Source organism: Octopus sinensis, linkage group LG6, assembly GCF_006345805.1.
Source record: "Octopus sinensis linkage group LG6, ASM634580v1, whole genome shotgun sequence".
NCBI lineage: Eukaryota > Metazoa > Mollusca > Cephalopoda > Octopoda > Octopodidae > Octopus > Octopus sinensis.
The window spans coordinates 117,574,467-117,597,244 of record NC_043002.1 but is presented as its reverse complement, the minus strand read 5'-3'; the positions used below and the strand labels follow the sequence as shown (position 1 = coordinate 117,597,244).

At 34.1% G+C, this 22,778-nt stretch overlaps 1 protein-coding gene across 5 annotated transcripts in view; it reads right to left on the bottom strand.

Moving 5' to 3' along the window:
• The window catches only part of LOC115213340 (coiled-coil domain-containing protein 154-like), a 182,276-nt gene that overhangs the window by 63,745 nt on the left and 95,753 nt on the right, over window positions 1-22,778 (bottom strand). For all 5 annotated transcript variants that reach the window (XM_036504289.1, XM_036504290.1, XM_036504291.1 and 2 more), the window contains exons 2-4: window positions 13,104-13,604; window positions 8,268-8,460; window positions 7,116-7,192 (exon numbers count right to left, since the gene is read on the bottom strand). In XM_036504289.1, coding sequence (XP_036360182.1) covers window positions 7,116-7,192; window positions 8,268-8,460; window positions 13,104-13,604 — 771 coding nt within the window. The remainder of the gene's footprint in view (window positions 1-7,115; window positions 7,193-8,267; window positions 8,461-13,103; window positions 13,605-22,778) is intronic.

The following is a 22,778-nucleotide window of genomic DNA, read 5'->3' as shown; positions in this document are numbered from 1 at the left end:
AGAAGATATGAGAATTTTTATTAATTACTACAATTAAGCATAGATCCCTCATGGATGGGATGCTTAACAAGTGGTTTAGGGGCACCCGTCAGTGTAGATGTGTCTCTTCAGATGATAATTAGATATAACTAGTTAAAATAATGGCTATTATATATATATATATATATCATTTGTTTATGTGCATATGCGCGTGTGTGTGTCTGTGCCATCCGAACATACCAGGGCTCTCAGTAACCATCCTCATAACCGTCTTTGGCCATGGACCTGACTAATGAAACATGAAACCTAATCTAATATAGACAGCAAATTTATCTATGTAAAATTTGTGAACTAGTAGAATTAGCAGAGCAGTGGACAAAATCCCATTTAAGGGTAGCATCGAATCACTTTTATAACAACTGTAAAAATGCCACATTGTATATATTTACATATTTTTACATTTTGATTCCAAATTCCACTGAAGTTTACTTTGTCTTTCATTCTTTCAGAAAGTCGATTGAATAAGTATCAGCAAAGTACTGGGATCAATACAATTAAGTTAACCCCTCATCCCACCAAATGTATGGTCTTGTATCTATGTTACAAGCCCTCAAAATACACTTGTATTGATCAAATTGGATGTCACACTGTCCAGTACATCTCACTGTGAAATATTGATGTATTTCAGATACAAGCTGCATCATCACTTTGACATATATTTTATATTCTCATGCTCGACTGAACAAAATGTGATTTGACTGATATCATACGCATCTCTTTGTTCAGTCCTTGACATCATTTCTTTGATGTTGCAACACAAAGGTGTCTTGTTTATTATGTTATTGTGTTGGTATAACAATATCAAACCTGTTTTGGCATAGGATAGAATAACAAAACAATGGATCTCAGTTCAGAAGCTTTACTGACATTGTACCTATTATTGTCCCTGTTTCCATCTATATCACTTGATGCCTTTGCATCCTCCATGCTGTTTCGTTAGCCTTGGCTATTCTGTGCTTTTCTTTCAAACTCCCCATAGTTGTGGTCTATATTCTTTCTATATTGTTTATAGCCTAGATCTTTCTCTTCATCTGATTCATTTTACTCCTTGATGTATGAACCAGGCTTTAGGCCAGAATTAGAGAGATGAAAGACAAGGTCAATCCTGCAAAGATTTCTCATAATACTGTATTTTCAAAAGCTCAGAAACGACTCATTATAGCTTTTGTTGCTATGCTATGATTCATTTCTATGCATTAAAATACTTACCAAAAGTATTATACATACACCCACACACTTGTGCATGTGCATGCGTGCATGTATATATTAAATGTAAGGTTTAATTTCTTTGTGAATGACAAATCTATATGATTTCTGCTTTGCTTGTTTAGTCTTCTTATATATTTCAATAAATGAATTTTCTAACCTTATGTGTTTACTTAATTTCCCTTAAGGAGAACGTAGCAACATCATCCCTCAGCGAGCCAACTGGGCAAAACATTTTCTAACCAATAAATACAAAGGGTTAAAAATAGGTTGGTTAAATTTTTCCGAAACATGGGCTTAAACATTATTTTCGATGATGATATAACTAAAGCCAAGTTTTTGGATATTACCCTTAACTTATATAATGATTCACATTTCCCATACCATAAATCCTCGACTAATTTAAAATATATTAGCTCTTTCAGTAATCATCCAAAGACTATTACAAGAAACTTAGAAATATTTGATTTAGTCTTTCTAGATTATCTGCTGATGTTGATAACTTTAATGATAAAGCCGAATTTTATAACTCTGCCTTACTTAAAGCAGGTATAAAGAAAAAAAAACTACGTATATTAACCCTATTGACAATATTAATCAGGAGATGAAAACACATCATAACGGTAATAACAATATAGATTTTAGTTTGAATAAAAACAATAAATCAAAAAATGTAATTTTGCAGCACAAGGGAGATAACCGTTCTTTATTTCCCTTTATATGTAATAAAAATAAGTCTAGAACTTTTAAAGATAATTACCCAAATAACAAGGTGGGTTATAGTAAAACAATTTGGTTGATTATTCCATTTGATAAGCAGATCAAATCCAACCTCCCTTATCAGTTTGTGAAGCTATAGGTAAGAATTTTCCGAAAAATTCCAGATACCATTCCATAATCAATTCATACCAAATTAGGATAGGTTTTTGAAACACCAAAAACCTTTCACAAATCATTTTTTCACATAACCATAAGTTATTAAATACAAATCCACTTAATGAAAATAATAACAGTGATATCATTAATGCTAACTATTCTTTGAACAACAATAACAAAAATATTAATATTTCTGATATAAATTTGAATCAAATTTGTTTCCTTAGTAGTAATTCTAAGACTAGAAACTATGTTTAACAATGTAAAATTACTTCCGGTTCTGATGTCTTTTTTTATATAGGTAGCTCTTCGTCTTAATTGTCAAAAAGAATATCTAACCATTAATCTACATTTAGACATATCAATAAATGCAACAATACTGAGCTTAATAAATTAATTTGGTCTCTAAAGGAACATAATAAACAATACGGTTTGGAATGGAAAATTCTATCTAGATCTTTCCCAATATGACAAAGGTAAATCTTTTTGTCTGCTCTATAATGAAGAGCAATTTTTTATCCTTTTCTTGGAGAATACTCTTGTAAACACGTTTAAAGAATATGTTTATTGTTGAAAACATTGGCTGAAACATACCTTTAGTTCCTATAAGTAATTTCTACCAATCTATAAAATTTGACCTTTAACTGAATTCATTTCCACCACATATATCTATTCCCATACTTTTAAACTTTATTCCCATTCATCTATCCCACTATATTTTTCCACTCTTAATTTTCTGTCAATTTCTTTCTTTCTCCTCTTTCTCTTTCTATAAATTACCTTTGACATTAAATTTATTAATGGTTTTTTTAAAAAATAACTTGCTAGCATTCTTCTTACATCATATACTTACATATGAGGTAATTACATTCAGTTAAAATAGCTAATTGATGTGTTTTGTTCCTTTTTTTCCCTGATGAGATGATTGCACTGTTTTCCATCATTTTGATTCCCCCCAGAATAATCTCAATGCTTTTTTGAAACATATGTTGGAAGTATAAATGATTTGAATAACACCTGCGTTTGACTCCATTTCTTAATTCATCTCTCTCTCTCTCTCTCTCTCTCTCTCTCTCTCTCTATATATATATATATATATATATATATAGTAAATTTTATTTGCCAACAGAATGTAACTGTCCTATAAAGGACGATTTTACTGTTGTTTAAGCTCCAGGTAAACATCTTTTCCAGCTGGCTATCAACACACAGCCTGTGTCCGTACAGTGTTTGCAAGGGAGGTCATTGCTCCTATCTCCAGCCTTACATGATACGTGATATATATATATATATATATATATATATATATAGAGAGAGAGAGAGATAGATAGATAGATAGACAGAGAGATAGATAGATAGAAAGATAGATAGACAGATAAGAAATTAAATGACAAGGGAATAAAAAATCATGGCATGAACTTCTTTAGCTTACACTTATTTCAGCGATAAGATGCAGTGCACTCATAGTTGAGTGCTTGTGTATAGATCTGTCACTGGGGTTTCAAAAATAAAGTGCAATTTTAATTGGGAAAGCATTTACGTATATATACAGAAAAGCATTACCAACGAAGCTTTTTCTAATAGTAATGATTTTTTGTCTATATATAAAAATGTGCATGGTTTCTCAAATAAATTTGGAGTTCATTTTTAAAGCTCTGATGAAGCTATTGGGTGACTCAGAAGCACTCAACTATCAGTGCATTGCATCTCATAGCAGAAACAGCTGTAAGCTGATGCAGGTCATGACATGATTTCTTATTCTTTTATCATTATAATTTTTTTTTACTGTGCTGAACTTAGCTGATGCTTTGTTCATATCACTATGTTTAAGGAAAATAATATAATACAAACAGACATATACACACATACATACACGCACACACACACAAATATTTGAGAAGCAATTGGTTCCTAAGTTCTCATCCTTTCTATTTTCAGAACAACAAAGAATTTTCACCTTTGGAATCCTTTTGCATACAGTCATTCAAATCCAAGCTACCTTATCATCATTCACCATGCAGCCATTGCTTTCATTACCTGTTTTCATAGGAACACATCTATTCATATACATAATAAATAATCTACGCAATTTATTCTCCTCAAACAGCACTCTCTAATTCAATAGTATTCTTACAATAATGATACTCCCAATCTCAGTAAATACTTCCAACATTATAAGATTTTAATACAAATATTATTACAGTTAAGCATCTGTTTACGAAAGAAAAGCACCTGAGATCATCAAGCAAATTTCATGTTAACAATTGACAGTTCACACAAATATGCTACAGAGTGTTTGCTGCAGTATCTTCTCAAGTAGGATCCTTTAAATCATTTCAGTTACTTTATCTGTACTATTTGATCCATACAAATTCTAATCTGAGAAGTTCATACATCGATCGCTTATCAAGTGATGAATATGGGGTTCTGTTAGCGCACGGGGGTTGTCAGTCACTTAATGCTATCGATAGTTTATTTTATTAAGGGTTCAACATGAAGTGCCAAATTTAAGATAATGAAACGCCAATCACTTGCTAAATGATAGATAAATAGGTACAGAGTTCGAGAACCGCAGTTGATTTGCTGCTAGTTTACATCTTGAATTAGTGCTATTAAAATGCATAACAAATGTACACTAAGTTAATCTCTAATAGCATTTAATGAAAGCCATGCATTTTCCATTTAAACATTTTATCATAGAATTTGTTTTTCAGTATCAGAACTAAAATATCAAAACAAGTCAAATCATTCTCGTAGCATTTCTGTCTTTGTACCTGAATTATTTTTCCACCTCTCATTCTTGGGCCTTCTTTGTACATTCCAATGTTTTCATCCCAGTCATTGTCTCAGCTTTATTGAGCAAGTCTCTCCTCAGTTGTACTCTTCTTCCTTCTACCTTCTATTTTTCCAAATATAATTGTATTTGCATGTGACGCAATCATTCTACTGGTGTAACTGAGCTTCTGCAATTTTGCCCATTTTGCTGCTAGTTTCTTTCTCATTTGATGTGTAGCAGCAGCATGAGCACTTGGGAACTTTAGCTGCTTGCATTGTAGATTTTTATTTTTGATTTCCCATTTTGGTTCACCACGTGATAGTAGGGTCCATTTACTTTTACTTAGACCATTCACATCTTTAACATGATAAACTGGCCTGGTGTCTGTTTGTCAATTTTAAAATGGGAAGTTCTGGCTCATTAAGTCCCCAAAGAGGTGAGTTTTTGCTACGAGCAACCAGGGAGCTTGACGTGAAAACAATTGAATTTCAGGTCGCAGCCTGAACAAATTTCAAGCCAGAATCTTTGAAGTTAAGCTTAGCATTTCTATCAACCTCTGAACAGAAGTAACCAGAATTATTGTGACACTGTATTCAGGTTTTTTTAACCTCTATTCTACATTTTGATAAACATTTAAATAATTATAATGTTTAAACACCTGAAATGCCTTACCAGTTTACTTTATAAAGTTTCTGCAGTTGTAATAAATGTTTTCTTGCAGTCTATTGTAATTTGTCTCTGAATTCATTTATTATTATCCATCTTGAATTCATTTAACAGATCTGTCTTCAATACATTTTTCCATATACATACAATACCGCTTTAGATGCATTGAATTGATCTAAGACTGACAGGTTGGTCCAGTAATGTTTCTCAAGTAAAACTAAGAATTTTGTGAAAGCAAAAGCATCTAATTTCAAATGCTGACAATTTCATCTCAAAGTTTTCGTTTAGTGTATCCATGTCCTACATTCATACAATACAACTGCAGTTATTTAAGATTGTATTAGTTTTGGCTTGTCATTTGTTGCAATGTTCTTGCTGCCAAATCATCATATTAATCTTTGCTAACTATGCCATTGCCACTGCAATTCTGATGTTAAATCTTCGTTGATTTGAGAGAGCAAATAAGCAGATGTGTCTATTGATTCCAGTTGCATGTAATTGATTTGAACTGTGTATAAGTTGGTATCATTGTTTGCTCTGCGTGTTGTTCTCCTGTCACTATGACCTGACTTTTTTTTATCGTTGATTTCTCATACCATATTTACTTGCAACAATATCTAGCCTGCTCATGATATCAGAAAATTTGTTTTTAGAATCATCTAACAAACCAATGTCGTCTGCAAAACTGAGGGTCATTCTTCAGCCAATGTTCACTGTGAATTCAAAATTCACCAGAGCATCTGTCTTGAAGTGTTCAGTGAGAATAGGCAGCCCTGTTTAATTCTGGTGATTGTTTGAAGTCATTGTTGTTCTTAACAACACAAGTACTTATTTTATATAGTTTACACAGTAATTCAATTAGGTGCGGTGAATTTTATGATAGTCCACATTGATTCTCTCTGTACTTTGTCACTGACAATTTTGAAGTCAACCAATGTAAATTAAATTTGTTTCTTGATCATTTCTAAATTTCTGATTCACAGGTTATTTAATCGTCTAGTTCACAGATCTTCTTGAAGCCCTGCTTATTTCTCAGCTATTATTATCCTGCATGCAGTTTTAGACCAATATCTAGCACTCAACTCATTACATAAGACAGATATGCACACTCAGTTCTTTACAAACTGTAAATATATACTACTCTAAGACTAAATAGTATCATTTACAGGTACCCATTCCAGACTGAATCTGAGATAATTCTTCATTTTGAAAGGAAAACCAATACTAACACTCGGTGAATAATCACTACTAAGCTGGGTTGTTTTCCTAAGTCATATTTCATCACTACTATAATAAATTCAACTCCACTAAATATGAGGGTTATATGCCTACTCATTTAAAATACATACAACTCAGTTGTATTTCATGTGTGAAACAGCTTTTAAAAGCCTTTCAAAATCCATTACACATAGTACTTCCTCCTGATAATTTCCCAAATATGAAATGACATATAGATCAGTTTGTTTTTCCATTTTGTGGACAGAAGTTGCACAGTTGAATCAAATCTTAAAGAAACAAAAAATGGTTTAAAATAAAGAAACTCTAGACTCGCCTTGATTCAATTTGGTCTCTTAGGTAAGTTGAGGCAGGATCTGTTCTGTTTTGGAGAGACTTTTTCAAAGCATCTTGCTGTAAGAATGAAATGATAAATGATATAATAAATAACCACGTTTCCCACAGTACCAGATAAAATATTGAAGACTTCAAAATGGTCATCATTATACAGAAATAAATAATGTATGCAAATGTGTGTGTGTGTGTGGGGGATATGTATGCATATTGAGTTATGCTAAGAAGCAGTGCATGATACCAAAATTTTCAACTCACATCAAATGTAATGAACTACTTTAAATCATTGTTAGAATATCTGCATAAGCAGAGTCAAGACTGGCCAGTTTGTATTAGCATCGAATCGTATTAGTTGTAATAACTAAGTCAAACCAAATAGCGATATTCTGAAATCATTTAATACGTAGATTTTGAGTTTGCATAATTTTTGAAATGCTTTAACTGAAGAAGATCTACGTAATGGATGCATTTTTTATCATATGTTGCAAACCTGAAACATACGTATTAAATTATTTCAAAATATTACTATTTGGTTTGACTTCATTATTACAACTATGTATATATATATATATATATAGTTAATCCATATATATATATAGTTAATCGGCAAAAGGTAAAGAATATGCACACCCAGTCTTTAGGGCTAGGGTTAGAGTTACACCGAAAACGGGCGTATTCTTTACCTCCGCCGTCGATTACATCAACCTGTGTTCAACTGGTGCATGTTTTATCGACTTCAACAGGATGAGAGGCAAAGTCGACGTCGGCGGAATTTGAACTTAGAACGTGTAGATGGACGAAATGCCGCTAAGCGTTTTCCTCGGCAAGCTAACTCTTCTGCCGGCTCGCCGCCTTAACTTTGTATTTAAAATTATTACGAAAAAAAAAAAAGAAAAATGCCGAAAGAAAATATAAAAGCAGTTAATATAGTACAATAATTTTCGAATTTACCTACTATCTTGTGATTGTTAATTTAATGTCTCATTCAAGTATATGCCTATTTCTTAAAACATTATACGAAAGTTGTTTGTTATATACAACACTAAGGAAAACATTTGAATTATTTTTCGAGAGGAGAATGAATAAAATATATACATATATATATAAACAAACAAACAAGAGCTTTGATACGTACAGCCACTCTCTGTTCATTTTCCAATCGTTTTGTTGTCATTATAACTTCACTAATAGTATTTGAGAGTTTTGAATGTTGAGAATCGATCCTGGAAGTCACCTGACGAAGATTTCCAGAAAGTTCGGTCATTAGCATTTCTAATTGTTTCTTTTCCTGGATCACAGATTCCAACTCCATTTGAAGTTCTTGAATTCTAGCCAGACATGTTTCAAACAAAAGTTAAATATGATAAATTAATAGATCAATGAACAGATAAAAGAAAATGAGTGATTTGATGATAAAACCAAACAGGATCGGGACTGTTTTATTTAACACTTTGCCAACTGTGTATATCACCAGTGACTCCCGCGGTACAGAATGAGGCGGAGGTAAAGAATACGTACACCACCGGTTTTCGGCGTAACAAAAAACCCTAAACCCAAACCCTAATCCTAAACCCTAACCGTGAAACCCCAACTCTAATCCTAATCACCAGGTGTACGTATTCTTTACCTTCGCCCAGAATGAATATAATACTCGTTAAGTACCGCGAGAACCACCGGTGAAATTTATGCCGCAAATCAATGTGGTAGTTTATACGAAAGGGTGCTAAAGACGTTCCAATGGATGTCGCGAAAGGCCTGGTTGAAAACCCAACCTTCTGAGTTTTTACAGGGCTTAGGAAAACTGAAGGACCGCTGCAATAAGTGTGTGAATCTGAGAGGGTCATATACTGAATAAAATCCTAATTAACTGATTCTCTGTATTTTCTTTTACCCAAAGTCAACACCGCCTCGTATAGTAAACTAGAAACATATATATATATAGTTTCAAAAAATTGAACCTTCCCACCAGAAAAAATGCATACTTCGTAACAAAATTAGACCACTGGTACAAAATAAAATATGGTGCAAAATGGGTTTGGCTGGCATAGTATTAATGTATAAAGTATGCAATGTTTCCAAATTTATTCTGTTGCATAATCCATGATAAAATTCTCTAAAAAAATGCAGAACCATTGCCTATATTTTGCCGACAACCTTGGCAACCTCTTTTTAATGAAACATTAAATGAAATAAAAATCGTTTTAGAAGTATTTTTTTCTATCTATCTATCTATCTATCTATCTATCTATCTATTAAAATTTCCCCATTTACCGCCGCCACCACCATCTCTCTCTCTCTCTCATTTTCCACTCTTTCCCTCTTCTCTCTCTCCCTTTCCCTCTCTCTTTCTCTCTCTCTCTCTTTCTTTCTCTCTCCTTCTCTCCGTGCCTTTCTTTAACCTCTAAAATTATATTTCCAACTCTTCTCTATATAACTACCCTCAACTAACTTTTTAATCATGCAGTGATATTACGTTCCCCCTACCTCACGTCATAGACGCTTATCTCTCCCTCTTTTTCTCTTCCATCTTTTTCTCTCTCCCTCTTTTTCTTTCTCCCTTACTGTCTCACTTTTCGCCTTATCTTCTTTTTCTCTCTCCTTTTTCTTTTCTTCCTCTTGTTTTCTCTTTCCCTTTAACTAATCACGTGATAGCATTACAATTACGTTCCCTCTACCTCACGTCATGAACACTTCTCTCTCCTGCTTTCTCTCTCTCCTTTTTTCTCCCTCTCTCTTTTCTTTCTCCCTCTTTTTCTCTCGCTCTTCGCCTTTCTCTGCAACTAATCGCGTGAAAACGTTACGGACGGGCTAAGTAACGTATGAACAAGCAGAATTATTATAAGATTTTTGACGACTGAACAGTCAATATTCATGTGTACCATCCTGACTCATAACTTTTGGCAGGTGATATGCACTTCCATATTTTCGAATTATCGGACATAACCTTTTGGTTAAGACCAAAATGAAATATTTTACAATTAAATATAAAGCATAGTCGTTATTTGCTACGAAATTCATCCCTGGTTTCATCCATCATTTTGAACGGATGCCTAGTCCTTTATAATTTTCATAATTAAACTGTTGCAGAACGGTAGATTGACAGAATGACTGAAACAATAGACAAAATTCCTTGCAATATTTGTTCTGACTAAAGCGGCGAGCTGGCAGAATCGTTAACAAGCCAGGCAAAATGAGTAGTGGCATTTTGTCCGTCCTTACATTCTGAGTTCAAATTCTACCAAGGTCGACTTTGCCTTTCATTCTTTCGGGGTCAATAAAGTAAGTGCCAGTTGAGTATTGGGGGTCGATATAATCGACTTAGCCCCTCCTGCAAAATTGCTGGCCTTGTACGAAAATTTGAAACCAATATCTGCTTTGACTCTATCCTTTCTGAGTTCATATTTCACCGAGGTCAACTTTTTCCTTCATCTTCTCGGGGGTCGATAAAAGATATGAGTACAAGCCATATACCAGAATCGATTTAAATGACTGTCTACAAACTGCTGAACTCGTGCCTGTTCTAGAAATAATAATTAATAAAGTATTATCGTTTTTGATGACATGGATACACTATTATTGTAATACAATCCTATCTGACTTTTGATTTGATGCAAAATTTTGGAAAGTGGATCACTGTTACTGTAAGCTTGACACTAAAAGAGATGATATTTGAGGCTTACGAATTCCCTTACAATAAACTTGGAATTCTTTTATGATTAATAAATACCAAGTTATATAATAATATGTTTTTTTTTTCTAATGTCTGCCTCTTTGTTGTACCTATATTTTCAAATTAATATTCCCTATTTTCTGAAAATCAAAAATGTTGGCATAGTAGAAAAAAAAAATAGAAAAAATAGAAAGTATCTAAATGGGTTAACTATTCTAATTCAGCACTGAATCACTTTTCATTTCTGTGTTTAATTAGAAGAAATTGATCAATGATGAACCAAAAGTAGTCTTTGGCTTTCTGTTCTTAAAAGAGCCCAAACATGTTCCTTTGCGTGTCATAATAATAAGATAGTATTGTCAGAGCCACCATTAACCAGTTATTGAGTGATTTACGTGTAGACCTGAATACATACATTTTGTAATTACATCTAACGATTTATTTGACAACGTTACTTGTACACCATTTACATACATACATACATACATACATACATACACACACACACACATATACATGCATACATACGTACGTACATACATACATACATATGTGCGTGTATGTATGTATATATATATATATTATATATATATATATATATATATTATATATATATATATATATATATAAATATACATATACACATACATGCATATATATATATGTATATATATATATATATATATATATATATGTATATATATATATATAATATATATATATATATGCATGTATGTGTATATGTATATATGTAAATGTACACATACACACGCACACACATATATTACATTTAATGAACCTTTTATCTATGCAAATTTGGATTCAAAAGGCCTAGGACTTATCTGTGTGTTGAAGGTACAAAGTGATTAAGACTCTTCCACTTGGAAAGATGGTTGATTGTTATGGAGTTAATTTGTTTGTCATTCATTTTTTATTTTATTTTATTTTATGGCTAAGCCAGAGGAAGAAAGGTAGCGTACATGTCTTTTTGGGCTTTCAGAACAGGTGAAGATGGAATAGAAGAAAGTTATCCTTGGATCGGAAACCCCACTTCAATATTCAGAAGGGTGAACTCTACTAAAGGCATATAAAGACAAGGCGGTGGGTTACATCGAGATGACAGATTAAGTCCGCTACCTAATAACAGAAACTGTCCCTTCATTTGACTTTCTCAAAATTTATGTCGGCCAAGTTTCACACACTCGGCATGAGAACCCTAGGCTACGAGATCGTAGCCAGAACCATAACCGGAACTATGAAGTTGCAAAGCGAACTTCTTAAACATACAAACAAGCTTCAGAGAGATCAAAATTCTGAACTACATTCTAACATAGCATCATAGTTTTGAAGTGTAACTATCAACGGTGCCTATTTAAAGTTAGATGGACTCTGTTGCTAAAAGTTTAGCGCATTATTTTCCATCGTCATCCGACCCATTTTCCCAAGAGAAAATAATAAGATATGATCTAAAATAAATGATTAGCATAGAAACTAAGCTACGTTCAAACTATAAATTACTTAATAACATTTTTGAAGACCAGGAACCTACAATCAATACTTGCTCTAAATCAAAGAATCTAGAATACATTTTATGACGTCACCTCTTCAGCAATTGGATTGACCCGCACAACTCTGATTCATAAGCTTTTAAACCACCCCCATTACCTAAGCTAGAGGTAATATCCCTGTGACAGACACTCACAATAAATTATTTTATTATCTAACATGTTGCTACCTTACCACAACGGTCTCAGAATTTCTGAACTACTATGGACTATTACGTCTTAACCCAAACCTCAACACACCTTTTCTCATTGGTGTTAATATTTTTTAACTGAATTCAACCTTGGACTCATTGCAATAAACCTTAGTCTTTTCCACTAAGCCTAGAGTTAATCAAAGTCCAAATACGTTAGTTTACTTGTTCACATTCTTGTGCTATCTGAAAAATGGATATTACGACTATCCTCCGTTCAAATAATTGATAAAAATGCAATTGTAAATGGTCCACATTATTATCATAAATTTTCCCAAATCCGTTAGTGTATCTAAATATGTTTGAAATACACTAAAATGTTGATAGGATAAAACAACCCATTGAAACATCTGGAGTTATAGACACTGACAGAAGTAACTTGGAAATAATAGTTGCTTCCGTATGGCTAGTGTTGTATTAGGAATGTGTTCATATTTTCGTAAATATTCTAACACGCACTGAAACACGCTTCCAAACACACTACCACACACACAAATACGCTGCCATACATACCCACAACACTTAGATATGTGAATATTTCTTACTTTGTCATATGCATATCTTTTTTACCAAATAAATCCTGCTGACTTCCTTTGGCAATTTGCTCTAAATTTTGGGCTTGATTTTTCAGCATGTTGAGAGCAATTTCATCTTGTTGAATTTTTTGCTCCAGTCTTTGAATTCTTGAACTCAGATGCATTAAGCTGTCTATGTTTTTTCTCACAAGGGCATCTATCTGCTGCCGGGATAATGCCTGTTCGTGAATCACTTCTTCACTCCTCCGAACTGAAGATTTCAAGTCATTCTGAAGACGGACCATTTCCTCGAGGAGAGCCCGGCAAGATTTCTCAGAAATATTAAGCCGGGCTTCCATACTACGAAAACGTTCATTTGAGCCGTGTGTTTCCATCTCGTTAGATGTGGATTGAAACGGTGAAGCACCAGCGTTGCCAGCATAAGGTATCAACTGATTGGTTGGGTTGCTGCTTGACGGTCCATTGATATCAGGTAACTGGGAGTATTTCGAAGGGAACTGGCTTGAAGGTCTATAGAGAAAAAAAGAAAATTAAAATATAGACTTTATGTATGTTTGTATGTATACGTGGGCATAACTTAGTACTCCTTTATTCCAATTGTTACATATGTTTCAGCATTCGGCAGCACATGACGTCACACTACAGACGCAACTTATAGGGCCAGCATGGAGCAAAAACATCGTCACTCAATCAGAAAAAACACATTGGAGTGTGACGTCATGTGTTGCCGAACACTGAGACACGTGTAACAGCTGGAATAAGGGAGTACCAGGTTATGTCCGGGTTATGTACGTGCATGTCGGTGAGTGTATGTGTATGTTTATATGTATGTATATATATATTATATATATATATATATATATATATAATATATATATATATATATATATTATATATATATATATAATATATATATATGTAGGTCCCGGGTTGAGTCGGGGTTAACCACAGTAAATAAGGTACTCAATACATAGCAGAGTAAATTATTTATTTTATAGAAGGAGCTTCTACAGGACTAGAACTGTTTCATTCAGAAGAAATCATCAGGCTTCCTGATGATTTCTTCTGAATGAAACAGTTCTAGTCCTGTAGAAGCTCCTTCTATAAAATAAATAAATATATATATATATATATATATATTATATATATATATATATATATATCATATATATGTGTGTGTATATATATACATACATATATATATATATGTATGTATATATATGCATGCATACATACATACATACATACATACATACATACATACATAACACGCTGTATTAAATACTCCAATTTATTCGCGTACAATATGTTATAAACATTTTACAGGGTCCGTAATATTTTACTAATATGCTTGTAACAAACAGCTCAGTAGGTCTTTCTGCCCGGTTATGCATTGCGTACGTTAGTACTAACATAAATTGGCTAATACTAATTCGGAACCTTATCAGAAAAATCAACGAAGCGGAAAAGAATGTCGAAGCAAGGCTTACCAAAACTCTTGAGACATTCGGAAGGCTTTCGGGCGATCTGGAATGCAACACGGCTTTAAGATTAAGACTGGACGGTATAAAAACAGTGTTTGCTGACATGTGCTCAAAGAAAATATGAATAAGACCAATGCTTTCCACAAATATGTGCCTGCGTCAAATCTGTCGCTTCTGGCTCAGCAAAGAGGCACATGAGGAGCTGAGTAGCAAAATAGATTGCAGTAATGTGGTCCTTGAAAGATAAAGCTGTTGGATCAGATAGTTTGACTGGCACAGAGTAATAAAGATAGCATTAAATGAACATCAACTGCAAAGTAAAAAAAAAAAAAAACTCTTGGGCGGTCAAAAACCACTCGACGAGCGTGGAACAGTTGAAAGTGAGCTGGAAGAAATGCATTTTACTGAAGCCTGGCACCGAGAATTGCTTAAACTTTGCTTGTCTTTTGTATCACGTATGATACAAAGGAAATACTTTCACGACGTCCATGCACTTTATATGACATACATTCCAGTTTTTTTTTCAACCACTAGAACTACTTGGGACTTATGGAAGGGAAGCTTTATATTAGTCGGAACGTACGAAACAAGGGCTAGCTGCAAGTCTGAAAACAAGCACGAGCATTCAAGACAAACTTAGGAAAATGCTTTGGACAATCAGTTTGAATGGCATCGAATCAACAACTACTGCTACTATTATTAGTACTAATACTACCACCCAAACTTGCCCTGTCCAGAAGACTACTCCTAGAAACCTTGTCACCCGACTCACATTGTATTCGCCAAAAAAAGATTCCAAAAGAAGAGAATATCAACCAGAGAAGAAGGAATATACGAAAGACAGCTAAATAAATATTCTTTTTTCTTTTTGTTTCAGCCATTTGACTGTGGTCATGCTGGAGTACCGCCTTAAAGGGTTTTAGTACTTATTCTATCGGTCTTTTTTGCCGAATCGCCAAGTTACGGCGCATAAACACACCAGCATCAGTTGTCAAGCGACGGCGTGGGGAGGAACACAAACACACACACCATAAACGAATTTAAAAGATATATATATATATATATATATATATATATTGATAGAAATGGTAAGACAACAAAAGAATGAAAGAGACCTCGATATTATGTAAATAGAGGAATTTATCTGTAAATATAATATGTGACAAATATTCGGTAGCCATGATAAAACTCCGAGTTTCGGATGTCGGAGCGGAGTTTTATCATGGCTACCGAATAATTGTCACATATTATATTTACAGATAAATTCCTCTATTTACATAATATCGAGGTCTCTTTCATTCTTTTGTTGTCTTACCATTTCTATCAATATATATAATATATATATAATATATATATTATATATTATATATATAATATATATATATATATATATATATTAAGTGTATGATTAATTAATAGAATAAAGTTCTATAAATTTAATCATATTTATCAAAAACGAGGGAGGTAAGATGCTAAAAAGTTGTAAGAAGTTTATTCATGCATACGATTATTTCATACATAGATATAAATTCCTTTTCAGAATTTGCAAATATCAAAGTACTCATCAGTGCAGAAAAATAAGAACTTAAGAAAGAGCAGAGAAATTAGACCTATGAGTTTCATATCTATTTGTTCCTATCCCTGTGTAATAGTGATGGGAATTATGTCAGTTATTAAATATATATATATATATATATGACGGATTCTTTCATTTTATGTCTATCAAATCCACTCACAAGGCTTTGGTCGGCCGATGCTATAGTAGAAGACATTTGCCCGAGTAAACCTATCAGTAACGTACCTATAATGACTAGTGAACCCGGAACCATGTGAGTGGGAAGCAAGCTTTTTTATTTCACAGACATGCATGCGCCTCTATACATACATACATACATACATACATACATACATACATACCTACATACACATACATACATACATACTATATATATATATATACTATATATATATATATATATATATATAATATATAATTATATATATATATATATATATATATATATATATATATATAACTAATAATGAACACCCAACTAGAACGACCGATTTATTCCAACAAAAGCAAAAACGACAGTTAAGGAAACATTAACAATATAATCGAAGATTTTTAGATGCAGTACACGTTTCTCAGTGACCAGGATGCAGTTTCAAGCAATGAAAATTTTGACATGATGTTACAAGCTGTAAAGTGAAATTAGCAGACTTTGTGTTTCTCAATGACTAACTTCGGTCTTTCACGCTGCAATCGTTTTGGTTTCAACACACGGTATCAGATCGAAACACATAAAATGCAAGTACATCTCCGATGTATACTACTTACATACATACATGTGTGTGTGTGTGTGTGTGTGTGTGTGTGTGTGTTGTGTGTGTATGTGTGTGTACAATTCAGCAGCGCCGTCTAGCCAAGCGGCTATCAGTGCTGAGAAAGAACAATAACCCAGAAACGGTCCACAGATGTTGCTTTGTGCTGGATGGGGGTGCTGAGCTCCCCTGTTCGAAAATATAATGGCACAGATATGTGTCGATAGCCAGCTGGAAACGACGTTTCCTGGGGTTAAATAAACAGTATATTCGTCCCACCCAGGACTGCCACATTATGTTGGCAAAAAGACTTTACTATATATATAATATAATATATATATATATATATATATATATATATATATATATGGCTAATAGCGAGGGATGATCAATCCGGGCAAAATAATTCATAAGCTCTCTGTTGACACACGAGGCTAACAGTATTGTTTAAATTAGTAAAGGACCCCAAGTATTTTTATGACAGTGTCTAAGGTTATGGTTCATCATAATTCTATATTGTAAATCCGTGGTTGAGCTCCAGACAATTTAGTTTAGAGCATAATAAGAAATAAATGAAATACTTACTTATACCCATGGAAGAAGTATAAGTAAGTATTTCATTTGTTGCTTACTGTGTTTATCGCTGACGAGGAGAAAATTCTTATGAATTAATTCTGAAATTAAGACCGATACGATAATAACGGAATTTTTTAGAAATTTCTGTCGGCTTACTTCGGGACGCGTGTTTATAGTGATAAATTATATGGTTATTGACGATTTGTCTATTTTCGGCATATTTGGCATTAGAAAATTTTTTTCTTTTGCCCTTGTTTATAAGTTGTTTATAAATTTAGCCTCTAAAGGTATTCTTTAATATGCAGGCCATTGATAGAAGTTTTTTCGAAAAATTTTATCGTATATTAGATGTATATATATATATATAAAATTAATTAAGGGTAGAAATCAATATTTATCAATTAAAACCAGTGGTCTAGCATATTAAAAAAATCCGAAGATTAAAATATTTACATATACCAATTAAGGACTGAACACGAAAAGTGGACAGTCAACATGCTAGATATAGACGTCAAATCGCCATTCTCCACAAAAGATTATGTTCTCAAATCAAACTCAGCACAAACTCAAGCAATAAACAAGTGAAAATATACGAAATAAAATACTTATCCATGTACTGATCAGTTTCGGCTATTATTATCCGCAAGGATACCTGTAGCCCTCATCAGCATGGCCCGATATAAATGCAATTTACTGGACTAGACGCAAAAACGATACCGGAGTATCGCGTGCGTGGAGTTCAACCTATTACATTCGAATGTATCTTTCAAATGCCTTTACTTTGGCGCGTTGAGACCCGTAAAAACCAGTCTTGTTTATTGCTTGGGTTTGTGCTGAGTTTGATTTGAGAACATAATCTTTTGTGGAGAATGGCGATTTGACGTCTATATCTAGCATGTTGACTGTCCACTTTTCGTGTTCAGTCCTTAATTGGTATATATATATATATATAATATATATATATATATATATATATGATGATGGTGATATATATATATATGATGATGGTACCTGAAATAAAAGTAAAAGATACCAATAAGCAGCAGCAGCAGCAGCAGCAGCAGCAGATAAATAAAATGATGTCAGAAAGCTGTATCCATGAGTTAACCAGTTTAACGCAAAAGTCGTCTGATTATGTTTACATTCTTAAGGAACATTTGATTACATCGTCTGTCTCCTCATTGTCGGTGGATAAATAAGTTTTAAATGTTTCAAGCAATCTTAAATTTTTTTTAAACATGACAATTTTCAAAGCAGACATGATAATGCTCCCCTCCCGTGTGAGCAACACTGCTATGATATATCGTAGATGTAAGGCGGCGAGCTGGCAGAAACGTTAGCGCACCGGGTGAAATGCTTAGTGCTATTTCGTCTGTCTTTGCGTTCTGAGTTCAATTCCACCGAGGTCGACTTTGCCTTTCATCCTTTCGGGGTCGATAAATTAAGTATCAATTGCGTACTGGGGTCAATCTAATCGACTGCCCCCATCTCCTCAAAAATTTCGGGCCTTGTACCTAGAGTAGATAAGAATATATCTTAGACGTGAATAGAATTATAATTGAAGACTAGCTTAAGGTGACCCACTCTACGCGCGGGTAAGGGTGTGGTTGTTACTTTCTGTTGCTTCCTTTCTGTTTCTTATCTGTTTCTTTATTGCCACACTTATCTGTTTCTTATCGCCACATTCTCCCTCTTTATTTATCTCTCCTTTCTCTTTCACTTTCCCACTCTCTTACTCTTCCTTTCTCTCGAACTCTCCCTCGCTTTCTCTTACTCTCTATCTTTCTCTATATATCTCTCCACCATTTATAAAAAACTTAGGTTTCCGCGCTTAAATTACTAATCCGCTTCTACTTTACCATGTTGAAAATTAGATTGAAATCGGGCACAAGGTGTCCAATTTAAAATAACTTTCGATAAAATAACTTAGCGGTTCGGTAAATAAGATTGATAAAATAACTAAGCGGTTCGGTAAATAAGATTGATAAAATAACTTAGCGGTTCGCAAAACGTGTTCGATAAAATAACACAGCGGTTCGCCAATCGTGTTCGATGGAATAATTTAGCGGTTCAGCAAAGAAGATCGATAAAATAACATAGCGGTTCGCCAAACGTGATCGATAAAATAATATAGCGGTTCATCAAACGAGATCGATGAAATAACTTAGCGGCTCGCGAAACGTGATCGATAAAATAACTTAGCTTCTCGCCAAAGGCCTTCGATAAAATAATATAGCGGTTCGCCAAAGGTGATCGATAAAGTAACTTGGCGGTTCACCAAAGGAGATCGATGAAATAACTTAGCGCCTCACCAAAGGAGATGGATATAATAACTTAGAGGCTCGCCAAATCTAGAGGTTCGTCAAGAAGTTCGATAAAATAACTAGTAGTTCGCCAAATGAGATCGATAAAATAACATAGCGGTTCGCCAAACGTGCTCGATAAAATAATATAGCGGTTCGCCGAACGTAATCGATAAAATAACTCAACGGTTCGCCAAATTTGATCGATAAAATAACTTAGCGGTTCGCCAAACCTGATCGATAAAATAATATAGCGGTTCGACGAACGTAATCGATAAAATACTCTAGCGGTTCACCAAAAGTGATCGATAAAATAACCTAGCGGTTCGCCAAAGAAGGTCGTTGATATGAATTAGTGGTTCGCCAATCGAGATCGATAAAATAACATAACGGTTCATCAAACGCGATCGATGAATAGCGTAGCTGTTCGGCAAACATAATCAATAAAATAAGCTATCGATTCGTCACCGAAGATCGATAAAATGACTTAGCGGTTCGCCAAAGGAGATCGATAAAATAACTTAACGGTTTGCCAAAGGAGATCGATAAAATAACTTAGCGTTTCACCAAAAATGATAGATAAAATAATACAGCGGTTCGCGAAAGAAGATCGATAAAATAACTTAGCGGTTCGCCAAAGGATATCGATAAAATAAATTAGCGGTTCGCCAAACGTGATCGATAAAATAACATAGCGGTTCGCCAAAGGAGATCAATAAAATAACTTAGCGGTTCGCCAAACGTGATCGATAAAATAACTTAGCGGATCGCCGAACGTGATCGATAAAATAACATAGCGGTTCGCCAAAGCGGGAATATTTAAACTTTTGCGGCTGTCAACGCTTTCTCTCTGTAGATAAGACAGACGTACAGTCAGAGAGGTGGTGGGAGAAAGAGTGATAGAGAGACGGCGAAGCTGTCAAACGTTATCATAGAGAGAAATAGAGGGAAGGGAGGAAAGAGAGAGATCGAGGAAGAGAGGGTGATATCCGAAAGAGAAACGACAAACACTTCTGAAAGTGTGTGTTTTGTTGTCCTAGTAACTACAGCTTTTGAGATGGGGGTTTCTAACTTAGTCCACTCACTTCTTCGCCTCTTTTTACATGTCTCTGTAAATTTTGGAGCCAATCCGACCCCCATCTAGTGCCCCTTAACCCGTTCTAATCCCAAAATGAGACAAACAAACTTTTCGCATTTCACTTTTATAGAAATGAACCAAGTTGTAGGGAACATTTTTGGCTGGGAAGTGGAAGCAGTTGCAAGTCTACTAAAATCCGTGAAGATGCATCTATTGAGAAACATAACGAATTTTTAATTTAAAAAATTCACATTAGATTCACATTAGGTTTGAAGGGTTAAACAATGTTTTTCGTGTTGGTTTCAGAGATGATTTGGAACATTTTAAAACTTGCTCAACACTATGGCGAAGTTACAGAATCATATGGACGCAAGCCTTATTTTGCCTTCTCATTAATAAAGAGGTGATGAAATTTACTAAATGTTTCGGGAAAGTTTGGTTCGGTAGCAAGAACAACTGTGCCAATAAGTTACTTATTTCTACTCATTAAGCCGAAAGCCAGCGAAGGAGATGACTTTTAAAAAGTGAAATTTTGGGGTTGGAGTGAGGGTGTGTGGGAGGTTGGACCAGTGTTATTTCTAATACGTCGAGAGATTACATTGAAGTCGTCCTTATTTCATATGCTGGTCCAACGAGCACCCACGCAGTGGATATTGTTATTCAGATAGCCAAGGGAGGGATTCATTTTAAAATCGTAATTTAAAAAATTAGTTTTCATAAATTTGGTTATTTTAATCATATCGCACGGCCACATTGAGGCCTCCCTCATTTCGTCTGCTGGTTTGACAAGTATCCATTCATGCAGAAACAAGCGCTCGAGTTCAAGATAATTTAAATATAGCGTAACTTTTTGTCGGTTTTATTTATTAAAAACGGAGTGTGCAATGGACTGACAAAATCAGTCGGGGGGCGAAAGAAATTCTTTATCGCACTTAATAACATCAGGTCTGTTCTGAGTTCAGTTTTATAATTTATTATTCTGAGGTTGATTTTTTATCTTTTATCATTCCATGATCGATAAAGCAAAGTATCAATAAATTAGAAGGAACGATATATTCGATTATATTTTTCGATAGTAATTAACAGTAATTTCTTATTTAAACATAAGGATTCAAATTTTGGAGGAGAGGTATAGTCAAAGTCTTTTTTCTTACGTCGGAAGAATAAAAGACAGTCACCTTGGCAGGAGTAGAACCAACGGTGTCGAGATATGCACCTAAATAGCTCCTCCATTTACAAATCGTGATTAAAAAGAGAATGTGAATTAATATAGTATTTACTTTAATCATTCATAGATATTAAAATTTGTAAAGAAAATATTCGATATATTTCAATCGATATGAATGATTTAGCTAAACTTCAATCGAACTTTTTTTGTTTCATTTTACAAGTCATAACACGCTGTATTAAATACTCCAATTTATTCGCGTACAATATGTTATAAACATTTTACAGGGTCCGTAATATTTTACTAATATGCTTGTAACAAACAGCTCAGTAGGTCTTTCTGCCCGGTTATGCATTGCGTACGTTAGTACTAACATAAATTGGCTAATACTAATTCGGAACCTTATCAGAAAAATCAACGAAGCGGAAAAGAATGTCGAAGCAAGGCTTACCAAAACTCTTGAGACATTCGGAAGGCTTTCGGGCGATCTGGAATGCAACACGGCTTTAAGATTAAGACTGGACGGTATAAAAACAGTGTTTGCTGACATGTGCTCAAAGAAAATATGAATAAGACCAATGCTTTCCACAAATATGTGCCTGCGTCAAATCTGTCGCTTCTGGCTCAGCAAAGAGGCACATGAGGAGCTGAGTAGCAAAATAGATTGCATAATGTGGTCCTTGAAAGATAAAGCTGTTGGATCAGATAGTTTGACTGGCACAGAGTAATAAAGATAGCATTAAATGAACA